The sequence below is a fragment of the Culex pipiens genome, chromosome 2 (assembly GCF_016801865.2).
Source record: "Culex pipiens pallens isolate TS chromosome 2, TS_CPP_V2, whole genome shotgun sequence".
Lineage (NCBI taxonomy): Eukaryota > Metazoa > Arthropoda > Insecta > Diptera > Culicidae > Culex > Culex pipiens.
In genome coordinates this window covers 164,900,660-164,924,815 of record NC_068938.1, presented here as the reverse complement: position 1 = coordinate 164,924,815, position 24,156 = coordinate 164,900,660, and the positions used below count along the sequence as shown (strand labels likewise).

General features: G+C 39.3%; 1 protein-coding gene and 1 long non-coding RNA gene across 3 annotated transcripts in view; one reads left to right on the top strand and one right to left on the bottom strand.

Moving 5' to 3' along the window:
• LOC128092723 (uncharacterized) overlaps positions 1-24,156 on the bottom strand; it is a 444,042-nt gene that overhangs the window by 208,588 nt on the left and 211,298 nt on the right. The gene's annotated exons all lie outside the window — the stretch shown is intronic.
• Positions 1-24,156, top strand: part of LOC120424432 (uncharacterized) — a 148,982-nt gene that overhangs the window by 71,393 nt on the left and 53,433 nt on the right. The window contains exon 2 of one of the 2 annotated variants that reach the window (XM_052707145.1): positions 7,303-8,101. In XM_052707145.1, coding sequence (XP_052563105.1) covers positions 7,913-8,101 — 189 coding nt within the window. In that variant the 5' untranslated portion in view covers positions 7,303-7,912. Of the gene's footprint in view, positions 1-7,302; positions 8,102-24,156 lie in introns of those variants that run through there. The other variant, XM_052707146.1, reaches the window with a different exon arrangement.

The window sequence follows — 24,156 nt, the reverse complement described above, 5'->3', positions numbered from 1 at the left end:
TTTATCGAAAAGCCCGTCAAATTTCCTACAAGTTTGTCTTTGACCACTTTTTGATACGATGCAACGGCTTCGAGATACAGAAATATTTAAATTCCGAATTACAAAAATATTTAAAACACTTACGTCCTTCTCAAATGTCATTATCGTGTGGAACTGGCTCCATATACACAAAAATGGCTTATATAAGCGTAGGATAACATGTCTACAAAGTTTCATTGAAATCGGAGAGGGTCGAGAAAAAAGTACCTGAAAAATTCCTGTTTTGGGCTGGAATTGCTCAAATTAAAAACATGAAAAATATCGAAGCAGGTAAAGTTTTTGAAAATCGAGTTTTTGTCATAAAAAGTTAATTTCAAAAATCGGGAATGTTGCTTTCTGTGGACTCCTTTTTTCAATATTGACCTGATCATAATCAACTTCTTTGCCGAAGACACCAAATCGATCTGAATATCTCCTTTCGAGGTATTGAACTTTTAGTATTTGTTTCAGTTATTTTCTCTTAACTTTTTTTATTTTTAAAGCGTGTTCCAACAATATAATTTTGTTTGGTTCTTGTTTATGAACTTCGTTATTTTAAATTTCTCGATTTTGAGAAATATAATAACCTTAAATTATCGCCAAACGTCCATTTGACCCCATTAGTCCCTTTTTGCTGCAACCGCAAGCCCAGAAGTTACAGTTTCAAATTCTGCTGACGTTGGGGCTTCATCAGCAACAACAACAATAATAATATTACTATCCAACAACGCCGACTCGGCGACTAGGCCCCGGTGCCTTAATACCAAAGTCGGCCAATTTGCTCGCATTTAGAGCGTTAATCTATGCGCGAGGCACTGGTTTTCGCCGCACAAAGGTTGATGATAATAATAACAATAATAATAATAAATGAAAAAAAAAACCCGAACTGTTATGGTAGCTTATCTTGGGGTAAAGTTGTCATTTATTGACATAGGTTTTATTCGATGTATTTTTTTTTTTCTCAAATTCATATCCTGATTTCTGAAAGTTTTTAACTTAAAAATAAGTTAAATTAGGTTAAAAATTATCACATTTACCCTAAATTTAAGGCCGCACGATATGGTTTATATTTGCGGCCGGCGTTCAGGTGATTGTGCGCAGCCATAAAATGTTAATAATTTTATTCGTTTTTTTAACTTATAAATAAAATGAGTACACCTGTGTGCCGGTTCACCACAAACGCCGGTGGCGGTGCTGCTATCTAGTGGACCGATGGTAAGAGAGTCATATTTTGCTGGCAGACACACTCGTTGGGCGCATAAAATCATCGTGCCGAATTTATGAATCGCTAAAGCGAAAATAAAAGAAGTTTTTGGCAAAGTTTCGCGGCCCATAAAAATGCAAGATAAAACTCGACTATGACGGCAGTGCACTGGTTGCAATTTTTTTTCTGGTTCTGGTTTTGAGGTTATGGTTTGTTGAAAAATGATGAAAAAAATGTCTGCTGGAAGATTGTTTCGATTGCTGACCGAGAGTTGAAGAACCTCTCTCTAGAAGATTATTTGCAGACACAGTCTATAATTCTGTATGGAGATACAAATTCAACTTCACACTTTTGAAATTTTATCAAAATATAAAAAATGGGCTTTTTTTAAGAACGTTTTGAAAATGGAATCCAACTTAACCAAATTACACGGTAATGAAAAACGCTCCCATTTCATCTTGAAAATCGCCAGACATTCCCGGTTGTTGGCGTGTCAGATAAAAAGGCACTGAAACGTTGTGCGAAGAGAAGGATACACACACACTGTTGTCAGCTAAGTCCTCTTAAATTTGACAGTGAATAGACTAGCCGCAGCCGCAGTGAAAAGGCTCAGACATGGGAAGTGACGTGTGTCCGTTAGCAGCGATGGTTGGTGGCTTCTGCCGAGGGTTTGGGTTTGGTTCGGCTTTTGTTTTTTGGCTTGTTTGATGATATGAAATGAATGAAAAAAAATGTCAAAACTGTGCTTGAGACGGGATTTAAAGGGTACTCTCTGGGATGGGATGTCACACGACTTTTTATTTGATTCATTATGGGATTGAGAGTAACAAAGTTGACGCAAAGATGGACTGAGTTCTATTCTAAATCTCAGTCCATCTTTGCATCAATGTTTTTTTAAAGAAATCCAAATAAAAAAACTAAACAAATTATTCGCTCTACAGCATTGCCTTGGCGTTCTCGTTTGCGAGATTCCTACTCGAAACTTGGTGTACGAAGGCTTGATTGTTGAGTCAATTGCAAACCTTTTTACCTGAGCTTTCATCCACCCCGGGATTCAAACTGACGACCTTTGGATTGTTAGTCCAACTGCCTACCAGCGACTCTAGGTTAGACCGGGGCCAACATTTACTTCCCCATCCGAAGAAAGGCGTGGTCAGACAAATCTCGTCTCGAAAAATGCCACCGGGACCGTCTGGGATCGAACCCAAGCCGACTGGGTGAGAGACAATCACGCTTACCCCTACACCACGGTTCCCGGATAAATAAATTCATAGATTTTAATTGACGTCAATATGTCCTTATTATCTTGGGGTTTCTGCACCACGCGAAATGTATTCATTTTCCAAACAATAAAGAATTAGAACACGATGCACGGTTATTCTGCAATACTATTCAGAACAACATTACGCTACATGCAATGTTTGTAAATAAAATTATAAAAAATCAATATGGGTGATTCTCTACCAACTCACACGAAATCGAGAAAAGTTGCCCCGACCCCTCTTCGTTTTGCGTGAAACTTTGTCCTAAGGGGTAACTTTTGTCCCTGATCACGAATCCGAGGTCCGTTTTTTGATATCTCGTGACGGAGGGGCGGTACGACCCCTTCCATTTATGAACATGCGAAAAAAGAGGTGTTTTTCAATAATTTGCAGCCTGAAACGGTGATGAGATAGAAATTTGGTGTCAGAGGGACTTTTATGTAAAATTAGACGCCCGATTTGATGGCGTACTCAGAATTCCGGAAAAACGTATTTTTCATCGAAAAAAACACTAAAAACGTTTTGAAAATTCTCCCATTTTCTGTTACTCGACTGTAAAATTTTTTGGAACATGTCATTTTATGATAAATTTAATGTACTTTTCGAATCTACATTGACCCAGAAGGGTCATTTTTTCATTTAGAACAAAATTTTTCATTTTAAAATTTCGTGTTTTTTCTAACTTTGCAGGGTTATTTTTTAGAGTGTAACAATGTTCTACGAAGTTGTAGAGCAGACAATTACAAAAATTTTGATATATAGACATAAGGTGTTTGCTTATAAACATCACGAGTTATCGCGATTCTACGAAAAAAAGTTTTGAAAAAGTTGGTCGTCACCGATCATGGCCGTTCATGGTCACCCGCGACAAACACGGACGACGAAACAAAGAGAAACGTAAAAAGTAACTTTTTCAAAACTTTTTTTTCGTAAAATCGCGATAACTCGTGATGTTTATAAGCAAACACCTTATGTCTATATATCAAAATTTTTGTAATTGTCTGCTCTACAACTTCGCAGAACATTGTTACACTCTAAAAAATAACCCTGCAAAGTCACAAAAAACACGAAATTTTAAAATGAAAAATTTTGTTCTAAATGAAAAAATGACCCTTCTGGGTCAATGTAGATTCGAAAAGTACATTAAATTTCCCATAAAATAACATGTTCCAAAAATTTTTACAGTCGAGTAACGGAAAATGGGAGAATTTATAAAACTTTTTTAGTGTTTTTTTCGATGAAAAATACGTTTTTTCGGAATTCTGAGTACGCCATCAAATCGGGCGTCTATTTTTACATAAAAGTCCCTCTGACACCAAATTTCTATCTCATCACCGTTACAGGCTGCAAATTATTGAAAAACACCTCTTTTTTCGCATGTTCAAAAATGGAAGGGGTCGTACCGCCCCTCCGTCACGAGATATCAAAAAACGGACCTCGGATTCGTGATCAGGGACAAAAGTTACCCCTTAGGACAAAGTTTCACGCAAATCGAAGAGGGGTCGGGGCAACTGCTGTGTGAGTTGGCGGAGAATTACCCATATTTTAGATTCAAAATCGTGCTTGGTTTTTGCCTTCCTCACCTTACTGAGGAAAGGCTATAAAATCACTCGAAAAAAGGCTATAAAATCACTTCTCAATTAGACTTCCTAGACCCACCTTCATGTATACCTATCGACTCAGAATCAAATTCTGAGCAAATGTCTGTGTATGTGGTGGGATGTTGATAAAAAAATTGTCACTCGATTATCTCGAGACTGGCTCAACCGATTTTGTCCGTTTTGGCCTCATTCGATCCGCCTTGGGGTCCCATAAGTCGCTATTAAAAATTATGCAGTTTAGCTAAGTACTTCAAAAGTTATGCTAAAAAAAAAACATTGAGTTTTATTTAAAAAAAAATAATTGCAAAATGCTTTTGACGCAGTTACCCCTACAAAATAAAAAAATGGGTTTACTTTAGTAGATTGATAAATTTGATTATTGAACATTACCCCTTTAATAATATTTTTTCCTCAATATATGTGAAAAAAATTAATTACACATAAAAATATTTAAAATTTGCATTTTTTATAAGAAAATGTTGTCATTTTCTGAGACAAAATCTTCAACATTCCCTGTCTAAGAATTAACTAAAAACTGCCGAATAATTTCGAGTTAAATCAATCTTGGTTGGTAAAGTTGAACAACACATAGTAACAAGTAATATTAACCATATTTTGAGGTTAAATCACATATTTTTACCACGGTTTTAACGGTGTTGGTAAAAATGTGATATAAAAATATGTGTAGGAAAGTGTAAAAAATTGGTTGTGAATTACTCTAATTGTAGATTTTGAAAAATACTCATTTGTCGATGTAAATTTACAGTTTTTTAGAAGTTATATATTTTTTTTCAAGCTACAATTTTTAATATACCCAGATGTAAATTTACCATGATTTTTTTATGTGTACATAAATTGCTGCAAAATAAAATAAGTATTTTTTGCTTTACTTACATGTAAATTAACCTGTGAATATGTGTATTTTTTATTATTGTTAAGAATAATTTTTATTTACGTCATGAAAATATTATTTTTATGACATCATGGTAAAAAAAGTTTTACCAAAATAAATGTGTAATGTTCCTTCTAAAAATGCATTTTTTTTTTTGTTAAATTTCAATCTTTTTATGTGTTATCCTCCACAGATACTGATATTTTTTTAAATGAGGTCAAATCAGCTCATATATACATTTATCCTTTCCATTTTTCATCGGTCTGATGGCAGAGCGGGCTAAGGCGCCAGTCCTTACTGATGGTTCTGGGTTTAAATCCCGTTGGATTTTTTGCTGTGCCTTTAAGATTGTTTTCAGTTGATTAGACTTCTAGTTCCATTGAAATTTTCGTGTTTTTTTTAAAGTATATTTTTCTGCCCTTTGATTTTTTGACCAATTTTGAACCAGCTTTGAAAAATATTTGCAACGGCCCAAATATAAATTAAAAAAATGCTCCAACCTCACAGCAAAAAATTCGATGGTAAAATCGCATGCAAAAGCATGCACATCACCTTTGTGAGCTAAAGCATGTAATATTGTATGAGAAAACGTGTCCACAAAAAGCATGTACCGAAGAAAAAAAAATCAGGTCTACATCAATCCGGCGAGAGTCAAATTCAGCTTACCAAGTCCACGCCTCAACCCTCTCGGCTATCTCGCCGCTATATATTTAGTTTGATCTTCACTGATGTAGCTGTAAGTTCCCCATACATCGTATGGAGTTAACACAGTATACAACGTGCGGAAAACTTTCTGTTACATTGGCATTGATCCGACCAATTTCACAGCGGCGAGATAGCCGTGCGGGTTGGGGCGTGGCCTTGGTAATCTGAGTTTGACTCTCGCTAGATTGATATTATTTTTGGGGTGAGCAGACCTGATTTTTTTTTCGTTGGTACATGCTTTTTGTGTACACGGTTTCTCATACAATATTACATGCTTTTGCTCACAAAGGTGATGTGCATGCTTTTATATGCGATTTTACACAGATTTTTTTTACTGTGTAATCTTACTAAGTATTTAATACAGATTCTATATTTTCGTTTAGCGTTATTTCGCGATAAACAATAAAAGTGAGTCTGCGACTAAATGTAAACAAACAGTTAATTTTGGTCTTTTTTATGTAAACTTCAACTAACATGAGCACACAGTAAAACACATAAATTATGACTTATTCAATGTCATAAAAACTGTGTGATTTCACCTCCAAAATGTGGTAATTAACCTATTTTTGATGTAATTTCACTTATTCAGTTTTATTCTAGGTATGATTACATCATTAAAAGGTAATATTAGACATTCTTATTTTGAACATTTCTGATTCACACCACATTTTAACGTGCAGAATGGAAAGTTTGTTTGTTGGAAAAAAAATATTGCCGCAGAATTTTAAGAGCATTTTTATGAAGCCTAGGATGAAAAGTTAGAGTTATCTTGAGATTTTTACAGATTTTTTGCAAAAAAAAAATTACAAGGAAGCAAATTATAGGCTATTTTCTACTAATTTTTGTACAGATGATTCTTAATGTGTAATGAAGATTAAATAGTTTTCAAAAAGCCGTAAGAGCCATTGGTAAACAAAGTCCTTTTTGCATCAGTATTCGACCTACTTACGAAAAACCAATAACAAAAAATGCTCTAGATTGTTTATCTACACGCCATTCAAGTGCCCCTAACTAAAAATAAATGAAATTTTGTTTCATTTTCGAGAAAAACGAAAATAAATGTCAGAGGTCATGGTGGCTCTTACGGCTTTTTGAAAACTCACCCGAGATTTGACTCTTTCAGTCAAAAGAACTCCTGTTCACACAATGTACAGAACACGTAAAAAAACATTTTAAATATATTTTGAATAAATCATTGAAAATGCAGTGGAAGATTATAATCAGTTTATTGTTAATTAATATTTCAAGAAAATTATTTTCGTCATTGCTTTGGAGAAAAGTTTTATTGATCAACACAGACCCACATCGGAGGGCCAAAGTCCCCTAACGGTATTTGGAATATCTCCGGTAGAATTAGACCATATCTTCCCTTTTTCTGGCAGTTAAGTGATCTGACAATAAGTGTCTATTTTGGTCAATTCTACCAAATAGCTAGAACATTTTTAAGAAACAAAATTGGATGACAATTACTACCGGTTTGAGTTTTAATCTTGACAGCGATCTGCAGTGCTAAAATTTTAATTATAAATTAAAATTTAATTTCAAAAGTCAATCAATTGAACAGTTGCGCCTGGTGTCAACCTCGCTAACAAAATCCTTTTCTTTTTGTCTATTTCACAGGCTCAATTCTGACGGACAGTAAACTCCCTGGTAAGCAAATGACTCGCTAAAACACCCAGTCGCTCCTCCCACGTACCGCGGACCACACGACGAACGACTCCTCAACACCGGAACACCTCCCAGCTGTGCGGTGAAGTGTCTGCGGAAAACCAAAAATGCACCGCCGGCAAGTGCTGCAACCGGTTGTAGTTGTTGTTGTTGAACACGACCAGCACCATCGCCACCCAACAACCACCACGTGTGAAAAGTGATCTGCGCACACGTGTGGGTGTGTGTGTGCTTGTGTGCCGGAAGAAGAAAGTGTGCGAAGAAGTGGAGTGACCCCAAAATCGTTGGTGGAGGAGAAGAAGGTGGAGGTCTGTAACTGCCCCGCGTGCGATTAAAATCAATTTCAGCGTTCCAATTTGGGTGAGCCTCTAGTGTGAGCTGTTTGGTGTGAATTACTATTGTGGGTTTGTGTGCAAACAACTTGGCCGGAAGAGTTTTTTTTTTGCCCGGGTGGTGGTATTAGTGCGCGAGAGGGGTCAAACTGACGGACGTCAAGTTGGCAGCAGTAGCAGCACCGGCAGTTGGTACGACGACCAGCAATAGCAGCAGCGCCACCATCACCATGTCGGCCACGATGCGAACCACGCTGCAGACCGTGCCGGAGTCGTTGCCGGCCGATCACGTCACAAATGCCGGCGCCGGCGCCGGAACCGGGGGCCCCGTCCAGGGTTCGGGCACGCAGACCGAGGTCAAGTCGCACTCGCACACCACGGCCTCGGCCGGCGTCAAGACGCGACAGTCGTCGAGCAAGGTGAGTCGAGCTGGGTGAATTTATTATCACTACATTTTATTTTTTGTTTACTGTTGTTGTCATCATCTACCTGTGTGGTAAGATGTGGGCGTGCGCCTTTATCATAACTTTGTTTACGTAAAATGCTTCGGAGAAGGTACCCGTGGCGTAACGGTTTTCCGTAATGTTGATGTCTTTAGTTGCAGAAAATGTCCAAAAGAAAGGTAGTCATATATCACAGTGTTAAGATTGTATTTTTGAGATTTTTTTTTTTTAACTTTACAAAACTTAAGAGTTATAGAGAATGTAACTATGTTTTATTCTCAGTTCATATTGATAAGAACATTCAACAATTAGTAAGGATTTTTTGAAATTGCAATTACACTATTTTTTTTACAAATTCAAAGATTGTTGGACCTTTGCTAGAGGTTGAAAAATTCACAAAAAATCAACAATATTTTCCCGAAAAGTCTCGACATCGAAAACCTGACCTAATCACCTATACTTGATATTGAGAAACAAAAAAGTGGTAATACAGCTGTTTTTAAAAGTTTGAGTACATACTAATTTTGTCATTATTTCAAGAAATTTTATGTAATATTACACGCTGCAATATGTAGCCGATCACGGGTCAATATGGAAAACCTACATTCAGGTGTTCAGTTTTTATTTGTATTCAGAAAAACTATACATTCATATAATATTAAATGACCTTTCTGAAATAGGTGATGTGCATGCTTTTACATGCGATTTTACCAATCCAAAACCGCGGTGGATTTTCTTGAAATAATTCGAACTGTCAAAAATCCACCAAAGTATCTACCACATTGATCGCACAAAAATCTGTGGTAGAAAAGTACACAGCTAAAAAAGTAGTAATCCAGCTAGGTGTAAAAGGCCTGGGTGTAAAATAAATATTGCATTATTTTATACAATTTTATGTAATTTTACACCCTGAAATATGTAGCCCGTCAGTATGGGAAACGTACTTGACCGAAATGTCAAGCTCATATATGTGTTTATCCTTACAGCTTTTCATCGGTCTGATAGCCGAGTGAGCTAAGGCGCCAGTCCTTACTGTTGGTGCTGGGTTTGAATCCCGTCGGTTGCAACTTTTTTTCTGTGTTTGCAAAAATTGTACATGCAGTGTGTAATATTATGTGTTTATTTTGACGAAGGTGATGTGCATGCTTTTGCATGCGATTTTACCATCGGTTTTTTTGCTGTGCTTAGATACTTTGGTGGATTTTTGTCAGTTCGAATTATTTCAAGAAAATCCCCCGCGGTTAACCAAATCAAATTAACAAAAGCCCTATGATATCGATTTTCGGAAAAAAAGGAAAACTGGAGTTTCCAGGGAATTCATTTTTTCATAGAAAAGTCGGGAAATTTTGCAACAAAAGGACGAATTAGACACTAGATTTGGCAACAAAAAATATGTAAATTTTAGAGATGGTAGTGTAATACTACCTTTTCCATAATGTAATATAACCTCAATTTAGAATGATACAGTAGAGCTACTTAGTAAAAGAAGTATTATTACACATTTTCTGCGGTGAAAAAACTTTTTTTTACTTTTTTTTTGTTCCCATTCCCAGATTTAGCAAATATTCCCATGTAAATTTATACTGTGTGCATTAAAACTCAAGAAATATTGACCGTAAAAACATGTTCAGAAATGAAAAAAAAATCAAAAAGGGCTAAGTTAGTCAAAATTATTTTTTTGTGATGAAGAGTAAAAAAACATTATTTTAAAAGGACTGTTACAATTTTTACTGATTAATCCCTGTGATATCCTACAACCTGTAGCATTTTTTCCAAGAGTTGAATATGATAGACAGATTTTCTGATAAATTTGATATTTTCTACACACAACTGGCAGTCGCATGATTGTGATGCATGGCGGCATGAAAGTATATCAGAATCTGCATGAAAACTGTCCTCATGCATTTTTTGCGATATAGGGGTATGACATTTTTGCCCGTTACCGACAATTATCGACATTACCGACGGCTTTTGGTTGTATTTCACCAAAAAAAAACCCTTCACAGAACGAGGATTGAACCACCAACTTTTTGGTCATTGATCCGACACGCTACCACCGCGCCATGAACGCTTGATGAAAAGTGAGTGAAAGAGCACCAACATATGCTTCTCTTTGGAGTGTTGCTCGGGGACGGGCCAGCATTATATGTGTTGGTGAGAACTGCAGATCGCTGAAATGTTTACAAGCGGGCAAAAATGATCTACGGGCTTGCTGCAAAAAATGTTATAAAATGTGACATTTTCTGCAGCAAATCCAATGTTGCAGATTTTGAGATATATTTTTCCTTTGGGTGTACAAAATTAAAGTTTGAAAAAATAGCTGATTTAGCTGAGTATTTTTTAGCTTCCATTTTGTCGAATTAGTTATACTCAGAAAAAAAAAAGAAATACAGAAAATAACTTGTTGAAGAAAAAAAAGTTTTGGATAAGTGACATATAAGCCATACACAGTAAAAAAAAGCAAATTTTAAAATGTTGAAAATTTAGATGTTGAATATGACCTCTTTTTTGAGAAATTTTACCGTAGTAAAGTGTAATAAAGTGATATTCATCAGGAACTGTAGAAAATTTCACCAGCCCTTGATGAAAATAAATCTTTTTTTTTACACTGATTTTGTCACCATTTCCACATGTAACATTACCATCATTTTTTTTTGCTATGCAATTTTTAATCATGACTATTGTCAAAAATAATTTGGTCGTGAAAGTTTGACAAAAGAATGGCACTGTATTTAAGATTTGTGTGTTTTGTGGATGGCAGTTATTTAAAATGATTTAGAAATTGAAAATACTTCTAGTCATACACAGTAAAAAAAAATCTGTAAAATCGCATGCAAAAGCAGAAAACGTGTACACAAAATGCATTTTGATTTTTGATTTTGAAAATGCATGTACGGAAGAAAAACAAATTTTTGCACACCCCAAAAATAACAACAATCTGGTGAGAGTCATATCCAGATTACCAAGCCCGCGCTCCAACCATCTCGGCTATCTCGCCGCTGTGAAATTGGCTGGATCAACACCGATGTAGATGTAAGTTCCCCATACATAGTATACAGGTAATTCAGTGTACGATGTACGGGAAACCTTCTGGTACATCCGCGTTGAACACAACAATTTCAAGGCGATGATATAGCCAAGATGGTTGGGGCGCGGACTTGGTAATCTGGATATGACTCTCACCAGAATCTTATTATTTTTGGGGTATGCAAACTCTATTTTTATTTTCTTGTACATGCCTTTTGTGTGCACGTTTTCTCATACAATATTACATGCGTTTTCTCACAAAAGGTGATAACATGCTTTTGCATGCGATTTTACCATCGGATTTTTTGCTGCGTACACATAATTCAATATAAAAAAAATTATGAAGGTCATATTTCTGTGCGGTTAACGCTCATATATGTTTGGATGAAAGCTATCAATTTCAATCGAATTCTCGTGGGAAAAGCCTACAGACATTGGCCAATTTCCATACAAATTCAATTATACAACATTCCTCGCCAATCAATCATCTTGGAAATTTTTCTGGTCCAGATGCTTCCGGGGGAACATAAATAAGCTTTAATGATGTCAATCAAGTCCGAAGTCACCATGCGGAAAGGACAAGAAGATCCTGCAGTCCATTGATGTATAAATATCTCCTCATCACCAGAGCAAGGAATGTTTCTTTGGGATTCGATGCATCATTGATTGAACTTAACCGATTGGGTGTATTTTGTTACGATATCTATGTTCTAGGAATGTCCTGAAATAGCTCTTTCTCTTTATTGAAAGCATTTCTTAGAATGCTGAGAGGTAGGTGGAGGTAATTCAGTAATTATTGGGGAAGTAGTTTTTGCGTATAAATAGTTTGATAGATTTAGTTTCTCAAAGAACAAGTTGTATAATCAAGCTCATGCAAAGCGGTATTTGTTGAGCCTCTTAAATTCAGTTTTTCATTTTTAAACTTTTTCCTTCGAAATCTTCATCTGTTTTTATCCCCTCGAGCAAAACTCAGCACCAGTCCTTGATAACGATTCTTTTTCACCACCCCTCGATCGGTCGTATTTCATCGGATTTTCACGCCCCAGAAAGCAATTTGATTGGAAACCTTCCCGGTACCGGCTTCGCTCTCTGTTTTGAAATGCTGGTTGGTGGTGCTTGACTTAGTTTTCCACCGACCGCCGCGCAGCAGATATCTCCAGTGAATCTCCACAAATGTGATGGGACACGCCCAGAAGCAGTGGAAGCCCCAAAGATAGAACCGAAGCGAGAGCTCTATGTTATTGGATTACTGCTGCTGCTGCTGGTGGCCTTCTCACGAGGGCGAATCTGTGAGCTGCATCCTTCGGAGAGGGCGACACAGTGCCAATTCCACGTGGTTGAAGGTTTTTTTGTTTTGCTTCGTTTTTCTTTAAATAATTTATCTGATGAGGGTCCAATCAAGCTGAATTCTATTTCCATGAAGCTTCTTAAACTTCTGCTATAAAAAAATAAGAAGAGCCTTTATTTAAAAAAAAAGTTACCGTTAAGTGCTCTTCCAAAAAGCTATGTCACAAACAGCCAAATTTGGGTCTTCCGGTCAAATTACGGCATCGAAAAGAATTCCCAACGAAGCGAAATGCTGTCACTTGCAAATCCCTCCGAGACACATGCGAGTCATTCCAAAGAACTGACTTGGCCGAAATAAAGGAAGCCTTCCTTCCAAGAAATTTCACCAAGGTCGAGCTGACGAAGCTTGAATTGGTGAGTAGGTGGAGGTTTTTTCAAGCTTTTCTGAATGTTTTACTTTCCTTACCGAAAAAATGCTGCAAAATCACTCAAAGTTACAAAAAAGGGGCAACTTCAAATTTGTTTCAAAAAAAAATATTTATGAGCTCATCAAAATTGCGCTTTCAAACCCAGATTTTGAAATTTGAGTGACTTCCGGAACATGAGTTTTGTACATCTTCCCGATAAGTCAACAATTTTGAATATCTTGCAAAACTGCATAAAGTTATGAACACTTAAATCAAATTAGCGTAAGCTTTCAAATTCAGTTGTTGAAATTTTAGTGACTTCCGAAACATGATTTTTGTTCATCTTCTAAATTAGTCAATAATTTTGAATGTCTGGCAACACTGCATAAATTTATGAGCACAAAAATCAAATTTGCGCTTTCAAACCCAGTTGTTGAAATATTAATGACTTCTGAAACATATTTTTTGTCATTAATTTTTAATATCTGACAACACTGAATACAGTTATGTGCATTTAAACCAAATTAGTGTAAGCTTGCAACTAAATTTTAGTGACTTCCGGAGCATATTTTTTTACATCTTCCCCGATTAGTCAATAACTATGAAAATTTGGCAAAACTTCATAAAGTTATGAGCACTTAAAACGAATTTTCGTAATCTTCGTAACGTAACCAGTTGTCAAAATTTGAGCGACATCTGAAACATAATTATGGTACATCTTCCTGATTAGTCAATATTTTTTATATGTCTGGCAACACTGCATAAAGTTATGAGCACTTAAATCAAATTAGCGTAAGCTTTCAAACCCAGTTGTTGAAATATCAATGACTTCCGAAACATATTTTTTGTCATAAATTTTTAATATCTGACAACACTGAATACAGTTATGAGCATTTGAACCAAATTAGCGTAAGCTTGCAACTAAATTTTAATGACTTCCGGAGCATATTTTTTTACATCTTCCCTGATTAGTCAATAACTTTGGAAATTTGGCAAAACTTCATAAAGTTATTAGCATTTAAATCGAATTTTCATGATCTTCGTAACGTAACTAGTTGAAAAAATTTGAGCGTCATCTGAAACATAATTATGGTACATCTTCCTGATTAGTCAATATTTTTATATGTCTGGCAACACTGCATAAAGTTATGAGCACTTAAATCAAATTAACGTAAGCTTTCAAACCCAGTTGTTGAAATATCAATGACTTCCGAAACATATTTTTTGTCATTAATTTTTAATATCTGACAACACTAAATACAGTTATGAGCATTTAAACCAAATTAGCGTAAGCTTGCAACTACATTTTGGCGACTTCCGGAGCATATATTTTTACATCTTCCCTTATTAGTCAATAACTTTGAAAATTTGGCAGAACTTCATAGAGTAATTAGCACTTAAATCGATTTTTCGTAATCTTCGTGACGTAACCAGTTGTCAACATTTGAGCGACATCCGAAACATAATTATGGTACATCTTTCTGATTAGTCAATATTTTTTAATGTCTGGCAACACTGCATAACGTTGTGAGCACGTTAGATTTACGCCTTCAACACCAGTTGTTTAAATTTTAGTGACTTCCGAAAAGAGATTTTTGCACATTTTCGCGATTAGTTAATGATTTTGAATATCTGGCAACACTTCAGTAAAGGTTGGTCGATATTTTTTTTATTGCACAAAAAAAATTAAAGTCTTCTTTTTTGTGAGGAAGGCCTCCACTACCTACAGGTAAAGAATTAAGTTCTGTTTAGTCTCTCAAATTAAAACTCAACATTAAAATTTACTTTCTTATGTCTAACTAATTTATTTATAAAAGACCCTAAGGAATAATCTAATTTTATGATCAGAGTGGTAACAAAACACCAAAGACTAGCCATTCAAATTCGAATGGAATTCCCAATAAAATTGTGCAATTCTTATAAAAGCAATTTCTCGATATCAGCCATCCCATCCCAAGTACCATAATTATCATTAATTTTCTGATATACTTTCCTGGGCCGCCCGAGACCACCCGGGGACTCTGTAATTTTTGTCGGATAAACACGCAAAACGGGCCACAAATCGCGTCACAAAACACAACCCCCTTTGAGTAGACTCTCGGTTGGCTCTGTACTAAACGACTGTTTACACAACTTTTCCTCCCTGCGGCGAATAATACAAAACTGTCAACTTTGTCCATAACCGGCCAACCGTTCGTCCGAGCATCAAAAGTCAACCTTTAGTGACCCTCCCCCCCTTTCCTTTAGGTCCCCCACATCCTTTCGTCTTCATGAAGTAGCAAAAAGTTTAAGACAATACTCTTAAAAGAGAGAGAGACCCGCGGTCTTTATGATTTCATTGAAGTCCGTAATTGAAGCCCCGGCGGCGGCGACAACGGGCTTGCTCGTAAAAGTCAGCCATGTTAAAATGAAAAATCTCTTTCCAGTGTTGCGTCATCAAGTGCCCCAAAGTGTTGTCGTCTTTGCGGGGTTGTTACGCTCCGGGTTGATATCAGCAAGAGAGCGATTGTGTTGTAAAAAAGGAAAATTGTAACTACAAGTCAGCTGCAAAAAGAATCGAGTTAATTATATTGGAAAAAAGTTACATGGAAATTCATGTACCAAAACGTACCATGATAAATAATGTTAACTTAAATGCAGGTTGCATGTAATTTTACATGAGATTATATGGAAGATTACAAATTTGTATGAGATTTGACAGATCACATTGAATTTCATCAAATACATCTCCATTTAATTTTACTTTTCCATGAAAAAATACATGTTTTGCTCTGCAATGAGTAACAGTTTTTCCTGCAATTCTGGATTACACTGTAAAATCAATTATGCTCCTAACTGGAGATAAAAATGCAATAAGTCGCTTCTAAAACCGCAAACGATTGCAAAAGTTCAAGGCAAGGCGGTATTTCAAGAACGCAAGAGCAGCCTCTAATGGCAACGAGAACACTTCATTTCTCGGGGGCTTGTGGTAAGAACCTCGACTTCCCGAAAAGCTGTTTCATCTTCCTAATTATTACTCACATAATTAAGATGCATAGTTGAGCAGCAGCTGCGCTAGCTGGTGGCGAAGAGGCTTTTCCGAGCGAGCTTTTTTCTCCGTGTAACCTTGAGTGATTTAATGCCGCTTTTTGCACACTCTCATTTATTCATGACTGACTAAGTGGAAAACTATGGCACCTGGGACCAGAAAAGCTTCGCGTTTTAAGTTTATCGACGCGAAAAACATCCGCCCAAGTAACAACAACGCTCTGACATCGTTGAGGGCTTAAAAACTTTGCGTTGAAAAGTACGTGATGGGCCCCCGACGTGAAAATCGCTACGCAGAACTTTTGCCGTGCCGAAATGTTGGGCGTTTCGAGTTCTGCGCCCTCCTTTTATTTTTGTTTCGCCAACTCAAGAAAAGGATTCCGGCCGACAACCGAATAAAAGTTGTTGGAAAATGTGGAAAACATTTTCCACTTTTATTTATTCTCGTTTGTGCATTTTGCTCGCCGCGTCGAAATCGTGCGCGAAGAAGCAAACTGTTTCGGCTCGGTGGAGATGTGTCGTAACACACGGGCACGGGTTGGCACACATACTCGGTCACACTGAATTGTTGAACAACTGACAAGAAGTTGAACGAATGTGCTACTTCTTTAGGTTTTTCGGGGGTGAGTGCACCTCGAAACCTATTTTTTTAGACACAGATGCAGAACATTCATTCACGAAAGTTCCGTAATGTCAATGTTTTGAAACAATTAAGTCCAATTGCATTTTGACAGGCTTCAGAGAGCTCGGTTTGTGTTTTCATGAAGATTGATATGTCGCATGATGGATTTATACTAAAATAGCCACTTGGCGATCTCCAGGGCTCCTGCAACTGGTTCCAGATTGGCCAGGTATGGTCCGATTGCACTCTAACCTGCTCCGATGAGTTTGACTTTAAATTTCATGAAGATTGACACGTCACATGATAGTTTTGTACCAAAATTGCCATTTGGCCACTTTGAAGGTCCCCGGAACCGCTTCCGGAATTGCCATGTAAGGTCCAATGGCCTTTTGATTAGTTCCAAAAGACGTGGCTCGTGATTTCACGAAGATTGATATGTCGCATGATGGATTTATACTGAAATGGCCACTTGGCGATCTCCCGGGCTCCTGGAACCAGTTTCGGAATGGCCAGATATGGTCCGACTCCTCTATAACCTGCTCCGATGAGTTTGACTTTAAATTTCATGAAAATTGACACGTCACATGATAGTTTTGTACCAAAATTGCCATTTGGCCACTTTGAAGGTCCCCGGAACCGATTCCGGAATGGTCATATAAGGTCCAATGGCCTTTTGACTAGTTCCAGAAGGTGTGGCTCACGATTTCATGAAGATTGATATATCGCATGATGGATTTATACTGAAATGGCCACTTGGCGGTCTCCCGGGCTCCTGGAACCGGTTCCGGATTGGCCAGGTTTGGTCCGATCGCATTCTTACCTGCTCCAATGAGTTTTGCTTTCAATTTCATGAAGATTGACACGTCACATGATGGTTTTGTACCAAAATTGCCATTTGGCACCTGGAACCGATTCCGGAATGGTCAGTAAAGGTTCAATGGCCTTTTGACTAGTTCCAGAAGGCGTGACTCGTGATTCCACGAAGATTGATATGTCGCATGATGGATTTATACTAAAATTTCCACTTGGCGATCTCCAGGGCTCCTGGAACCGATTCCGGAATGGCCAGATATGGTCCAATGGCACTCTAACCTGCTCCGATGAGTTTGACTTAAAATTTCATGGAGATTGCCACGTCGAATGATAGTTTTGTACCAAAATTGCCATTTGGCCACTTTGAAGGCCCCCGGAACCGCTTCCGGAATGGCCAAGTAAGGTCCAATGGCCTTTGACTAGTTCCAGTTCCAGAAGACGTGACTCGTGATTCCACGAAGATTGATATGTCGCATGACGGATCTATACTGAAACGGCCACTTGGCGATCTCCCGGGCTCCTGGAACCGGTTCCGGATTGGCCAGGTTTGGTCCGATCGCATTCTAACCTGGTCCGATGAGTTTTGGTTTCAATTTCATGAAGATAGATACGTCACATGATGGTTTTGTACCAAAATTGCCATTTGTCCTCTTTGAAGGCACCTGGAACCGATTCCGGAATGGTCGGATAAAGGCGACCTTTTGACTAGTTCCAGAAGGCGTGGCTCGTGATTTCATGAAGATTGATATGTCGCATGATGGAATTATACTAAATTGACAATTTGACCTTCTCTAGGGCTCCTGGAACCGGTTCCGGAATGGCCAGATAGGGTCCGATTGCACTCTAACCTACTCCGATGAGTTTGACTTTTAATTTAATGAAGAATGACACGTCTCATGATAGTTTTGTAACGAAATGACCATTTGGCCTTTTTGAAGGCACACAAAAAAAAAATCATGGTAATATTACATCTGGAAAGGGGTACAACTTTTATGTCAGAAAAATGTGTAATTTTACCTCGGAAAATGTGTAATTTTTCCACTATTCTGGTGTAATGTCGCATTTTCAGTCTAAATTGAGGTAAAATTACATCATAAAAGAGGTAATATTCAACCTTCTAAAATTACACCTTCCAAATTTAAACTTTTTTTGCTGTGCACCTGGAACCGATTCCGGAATGGTCAAATAAGGTCCAGTGGATTTTTGACTACACAGCAAAAAATCCAATGGTAAAATCGCATGCAAAAGCATGCACATCACCTTCGTAAAAAAAGACACTTAATATTACACGCTGCATGTACAATTTTTGCAAACACAAAAAAAGCTTGACATTTCGGTCAAGTAGGTTTCCCATACTGATGGGCTACATATTTCAGGGTGTAATATTACACAGAATTTCATAAAATAATGCAAAATTTATTTTAAATCGAGGCCTTTTACACGCAGCTGGATTACTACTTTATTTGCTGTGTAGTTCCAGAAGGCGTGGCTCGTGATTTCATGAAGATTGACATGTCGCATGATGGATTTACCTGAAATGGCCACCTGCAGGGCTCCTGGAACCGGTTCCGGAGTGGCCAGGTATGGTCCGATTGCATCCTAACCTGCTCCGGAGGGTTGGGATTTCAATTTCATAGAGATTGACACGTCACACGATGGCTTCACTCCAAAGATACCATTTGGCCTCTTCAAGGACACTTGAAACCGGCTCCGGCTCCGGAATGGTCGGGTATGGTCAAGTTTGGCTCAGGGAACATCTAAAGGCATATCTCTGATTTGGAAATGAGTTTTGTTATCAATTTCAGACTAAGAAATGTCTAATTTTACCAAAACTAACAAATGCTGTCAGTTTCCACAAGTTTTCAATTAAACGATGCCTTCAACTTCACACTTCCTGATGTCCACCCAACACGTTCCATCCTTTGCGGTAAACAACCCTCGCCCAGTCTGCTGTCAAACCTCACCCGACGACGTTGTCAACCTGGGCTCCGCTTGATTGACAGCCGGTCATCTTTTCGTGTGTGTGCCTGGCTATTTCTACCTCGCGGCACGCCACCACCGCGCCAAACACCTATATTTCTGTAAATACAGCAGAAAAAACTGCACACAAAAAACACAACAACAACAAACGAACGAACCAACGATGATGACACGAAATGGTGTTCGTTTCACTTTCTACAACCCGGGGGTGAGGTTGCGGCACGAAACTGACAGGCTGTGAGGGAGGGGAAGACACAACCAAATGGCCTTGCGCCTATCGGCGTCAACCTGTTTGGTGTGGAAAATTTGCGTGCAGGTCGCATAGTCAGTCAGAACGCGGTAGAGGTGCTAAAATTAAACTGACAGCATTTGGTGCGCAGCACGGAAAAAGCACGTGCACGGCGTGTCCAAACCGCGAGTGACGTCAGCGGTGTCGTGTTTACGTCCCGGTTGGGAAAGCAAGCAACGCAAGCACACAAATGCTGGCAATAAATTTAGAAGAGCAAGAAAAAAGTGCTGCAAGTCGATGGGGAACCCGTTAAGTGATGCGTGCTGTCAACGGACGCTGCTGGAGATTGATATTTTCGTTTGTAATTAGCAGCGTTGAGTGCCGCTATATGCATGCTGGCAGTTGTGCAAGTCGTCGACGACGGCTGGAAACTAATTCTCGGCCTCTCGGTAATTGCCATGCCGCGCCGAAATTGGATTTTGAAGTGGAAACTTGTTGCCCGGCGAGGCCAGTCGAGAAACCAATTTCCTTTCTCATGGCCCAAAATTGTGACGCACGTGCAGGCACTCTAATAACCCCGAAATGGACAAGAAAAACTCATATGCAGCGACTGACAGCATTTTGACAGCATCGCCCTAGTGCGTCATACCACTTGTTTACGGGTTCGCAAAAAAAAACTGTCAGGTTTCTTCTCATGTTCACACGGAGAAAAAAAAATAACCAAACTGACAGCACCCGTGTGCAACCACTCTCTCGCTTGGTTTGGTTCACTTTCTTTCGACCATGTCCAAAAGCCGGCGCCGGAGCCTTTCTACGGTGCTGACCTGGATCAGTTTGGAATTTTTTACACCGAGCTTTTGGCAGGTGGATTGCGTAATCTCGGTAGTGATGCCCGAATTTGGGTTTTGCGTACAAACTCTCTCGGAAGCTGGCTGAAAGTGTTGCGGCTAGAGAGAGTGAATTTTCCGCGTAATTGCGCTGAAAATGTGATTTGAAGGTGGTTTTGTTTTTTATCTATAGCTGTGATAAAGTGAAATGCTGTCAGTTCCTTTCTTGAAATTGCAAAATATCTAGTTTCATATTTTGTTCCAACAGCTCGATACCATTGATTTTGATATTCATATTCTACGAACTGTAGAGTCATCATGTTCAATTTTAATGTCAAATGTTTTGCAATAGTATGCTGTCAAAATGCGGTATTTTTTTTCGAATATAATAAATAACAGTTTTAATATTGAAACTAGGATTTAGATTATGCTGTCAGTTTCTCTTTTTCTGAATTGGCAATAAGTTTTCCATTAGCACAATTTCAACTTCATGTTCTGCAAACTCGAGAAACATGTTTTATTTGGCTGTCGATTCCAAAATCAGCTTCAGTTCCATGTACGAACAAACCCACTCACACGCTGCCACAGTAAATTGCCAATCGAAACCGGCTTCGGTACAGTTTTCCACCGCCTTTCGAAGCATTTATATCCAAAATTCATAAAATTGCCCCCCAATGGCCGCCCCTCCTCACCCTCTCTCGCTCCACCCGCCAACTGACAGCACCACCCACCGCGATGGTGCGCATGCTCCAGTTATTCGCGTAATTACGCCAGCACAGTAGCCCCTCATACCTTTACATATGTGCAGTGTGCCACCGTTCGCACCAGCTGAAACTGACAGCATTGATGTGCTGTCAAGTAGGGGGAGGCGCCATCATGTCCAATTTGCCGTCTAAAAATCATTTTATCGGAAAGCAAAGTGCGGTCATCCATTTGATGACAATGTATAGCGCCATAAAATGCGTGCTCATAAACAGATTTCATGGGTGCTGTCACTTTGTTTTGCCTCCGTCATGCGTCGTCGCGACGCGGCCTGGCAACATCAATATTTACGAGACGGTTTCATCGTTTAATGGCACCGTTTTATGCATCGCTTATTGCTTCATTTGGTTCGCGAGGCAAACGGAGTGGAAGAGCGAAACTGACAGCAATCCCCGTCTTCCCGGTGCATTACTCATGCCTCGAGCCATCTTCGCGTGTTTTCACCCTTTTTCTGGCCATCCACCGATTAAACTGCGAAGAACGGGGCTGGCAAGGCGCAAACTGACAGCATTGGCACTCAAGCTGCTTCTCACACGAGAAAGGCTGTCAGTGTTTAACCATTCGTTCCTCGTGCGCCCGTTTTATGTCTTTCCACGCAACAAAAAACCGGCGAAAGTTGTCACCGGAGCCTGGCATGCTGTATGTTATTATTGTTTTTGCTGTGAGTTTCCTTTTTTTTGCGCTACCTTCTCACACACTCAACTTTTTGCCGACTCTTGCATAAAACCACCGCGCGCTGACGGTCGCTTTCTAATGTGTGTGGTGTATGTTGTGAGGTGAAGGAGATATTTCGAATGCCGCACCGGAGAAACTGCCAGCGTTCATCTTGTGCGCGCGCGAGAAATCGCTGTCATTGGCGGTCGATTGATGGATCATGTAGAATCGACCAGCATTTTCGCGCGAAACCACTTTCGATGGCCACCGACGACTTTCAGTAATGCGTGAAAATTGCGGCAATCGGACTGCGTTAAGGAAAGTGACAGCAAACTGGTCGTTATGATGTAACGATCGGTTTGCTGATGCCGGCTTTAATGGATGGTGGTGACGTTTTGGAAAGCTGCGCCTGCGAGAGTTGTCGTGACGAATGTGTGGACAGTTGAGACGCTTGAAAACGTCTGGAAATGTTGGATTTTCGTCATGCATAGCTGAACACTTCATCTCATTTTGACAGCATGTGAATGCTTGTTTTATTTTAAACATCGCTAGTTTGACAAGTTGTTCAAAGTTATTAATAGCATTTATCGCTAGGTTAACATAAAATAAATATAAAAAATGCTGTCAGTTTAGAATATCTTTTCTATGGCTTCTACCTGTTAGAACACAAAATCACTTTCGGTTATACATCACTAGTGCAACATGCTGCACTCAATTCTCGCTTCTGTGCATCGCTAGAACTCCAGCAGCAATTCTAATGTACCAACCCATGCATGGTCTTCCAAGCCAAACCATTACCCAATCACGTTCTGCAAGACCAGTTCTCCACCGTGTGTCATTCAGGCATCGCGCAGACACCGCGCAACGATCAACAAACCCGTCGTCACACCCGCCCCCTTCTTGCCGTCCTTCTTCAGCGATTCAGCAACTCCTCGCCAATCCCTCGTAGGTGCGCGCACAACCTCGCATGAGTCATATCCTCGAAGCCACAAAACCAGATTTCAAGCACACACACAGCAATCTCGGCTCAAGTGCTTGCGCGCCTACTCAACCGTTACGGACGGGGGCTCCAAGCACTGACCAGCAACACACACACGCGCGAACGTGCAAACTTGAACCGAAAACTCGTTTTCTCCACCTTACCTTTTGAAAGAAGGAAGCTGACAGCCTCGCGCAAGCGAGAGAGTGAATGCTGTCAGTTTGCTCTCTGAAGTTTTTCTCTCGCTCTCTTTCAGAGAGCGGGAACTCACTCTCTCGAGTTCTCTCGGCATGCTGTGAGTTGTGCTGTCAGTTTGGTGAGTGACGCTGCGGGGTAGCATACCGATAGGCGTTTTCCTGGGGGGCATGCTGTCGGTGGGTGGTGTGTCAAATCGAGTTTTTGTTTTGTTTTTGGGGTTGGGACGAATTGATTACTTTTGAAGTGGTCTTCGTCGCAGCAGATGTCGTTCGATTATGGTTATGACTTTTTGATGGAGACGACAGACGATTGCGGCGTCGTTTTTCTGGCGCTTGTCAATTTAAAATCGACCAGATTCCAGCCGGTTTGTGTGATTCAGATTGAAATGTGGAAACTTTCCAGAAAATGCTGTCAGTTTGATTGAATCTTTGAAGCACCTTCGCGCTGCAATTCAAGATGCTGTCACCTCAATTGAACCTAATTAAGTGACAATTGCCCAGCAGCCCGTCTGGTTGTCCAACTATTCTTGTCGCCAATTGTCGATTGAGGCTCACACAATGCAATCAACAATGTCACAGCCTGGTACACAAACAGAGTGACAGCGAAATAACGGGTGTGAGGACTTCCCCCTTTTCGGGGTGGGGTGTTTTGCATACATTTCTAGCAGCAGCAGTGTCGCGTTGACGTCGATTTGCATGCACACGGTGGTTACCTCGCATGAATCTCAATTAGAATACAAACAGCTCACAGCAAAGGCGGGTAGACACGAAGCGTTGACTTCCCCCTTTCGAATGGAGAGGAAAAAAGTTGCACTTTCTGTTTATTGTGTCACGGTTTGGTTTGTTTTGTTTCGGGAATAACTGTTGACACCGTTTTTGTTGTGCGAAACTGACAGCATGGAAACGCTACTTGAGTTGAGATGTCCCCATTGATGTTGGTTTTGTCTGGAATGGTGTTTTTGGGGTAATTGCCTTAATTTTCAATTTCTGACGTTTCGGCGTCCATAAGTGCCTTCTTCATGGTGAACTTTAAATAATTTATTTTGACAGCATCAAACAAACTTCAGAGTCAATCAAATGAAACTTCATCTGCTCACTCTACAATGTAACAGCGCTCGTACATGATGAATTGATCAACCTGCCCGACTGACAGCACCCGCATATGTCCCTCGAGTACAATCCGAAGTCATTTAGTCACACAACGATAAGCAGTAATCGCC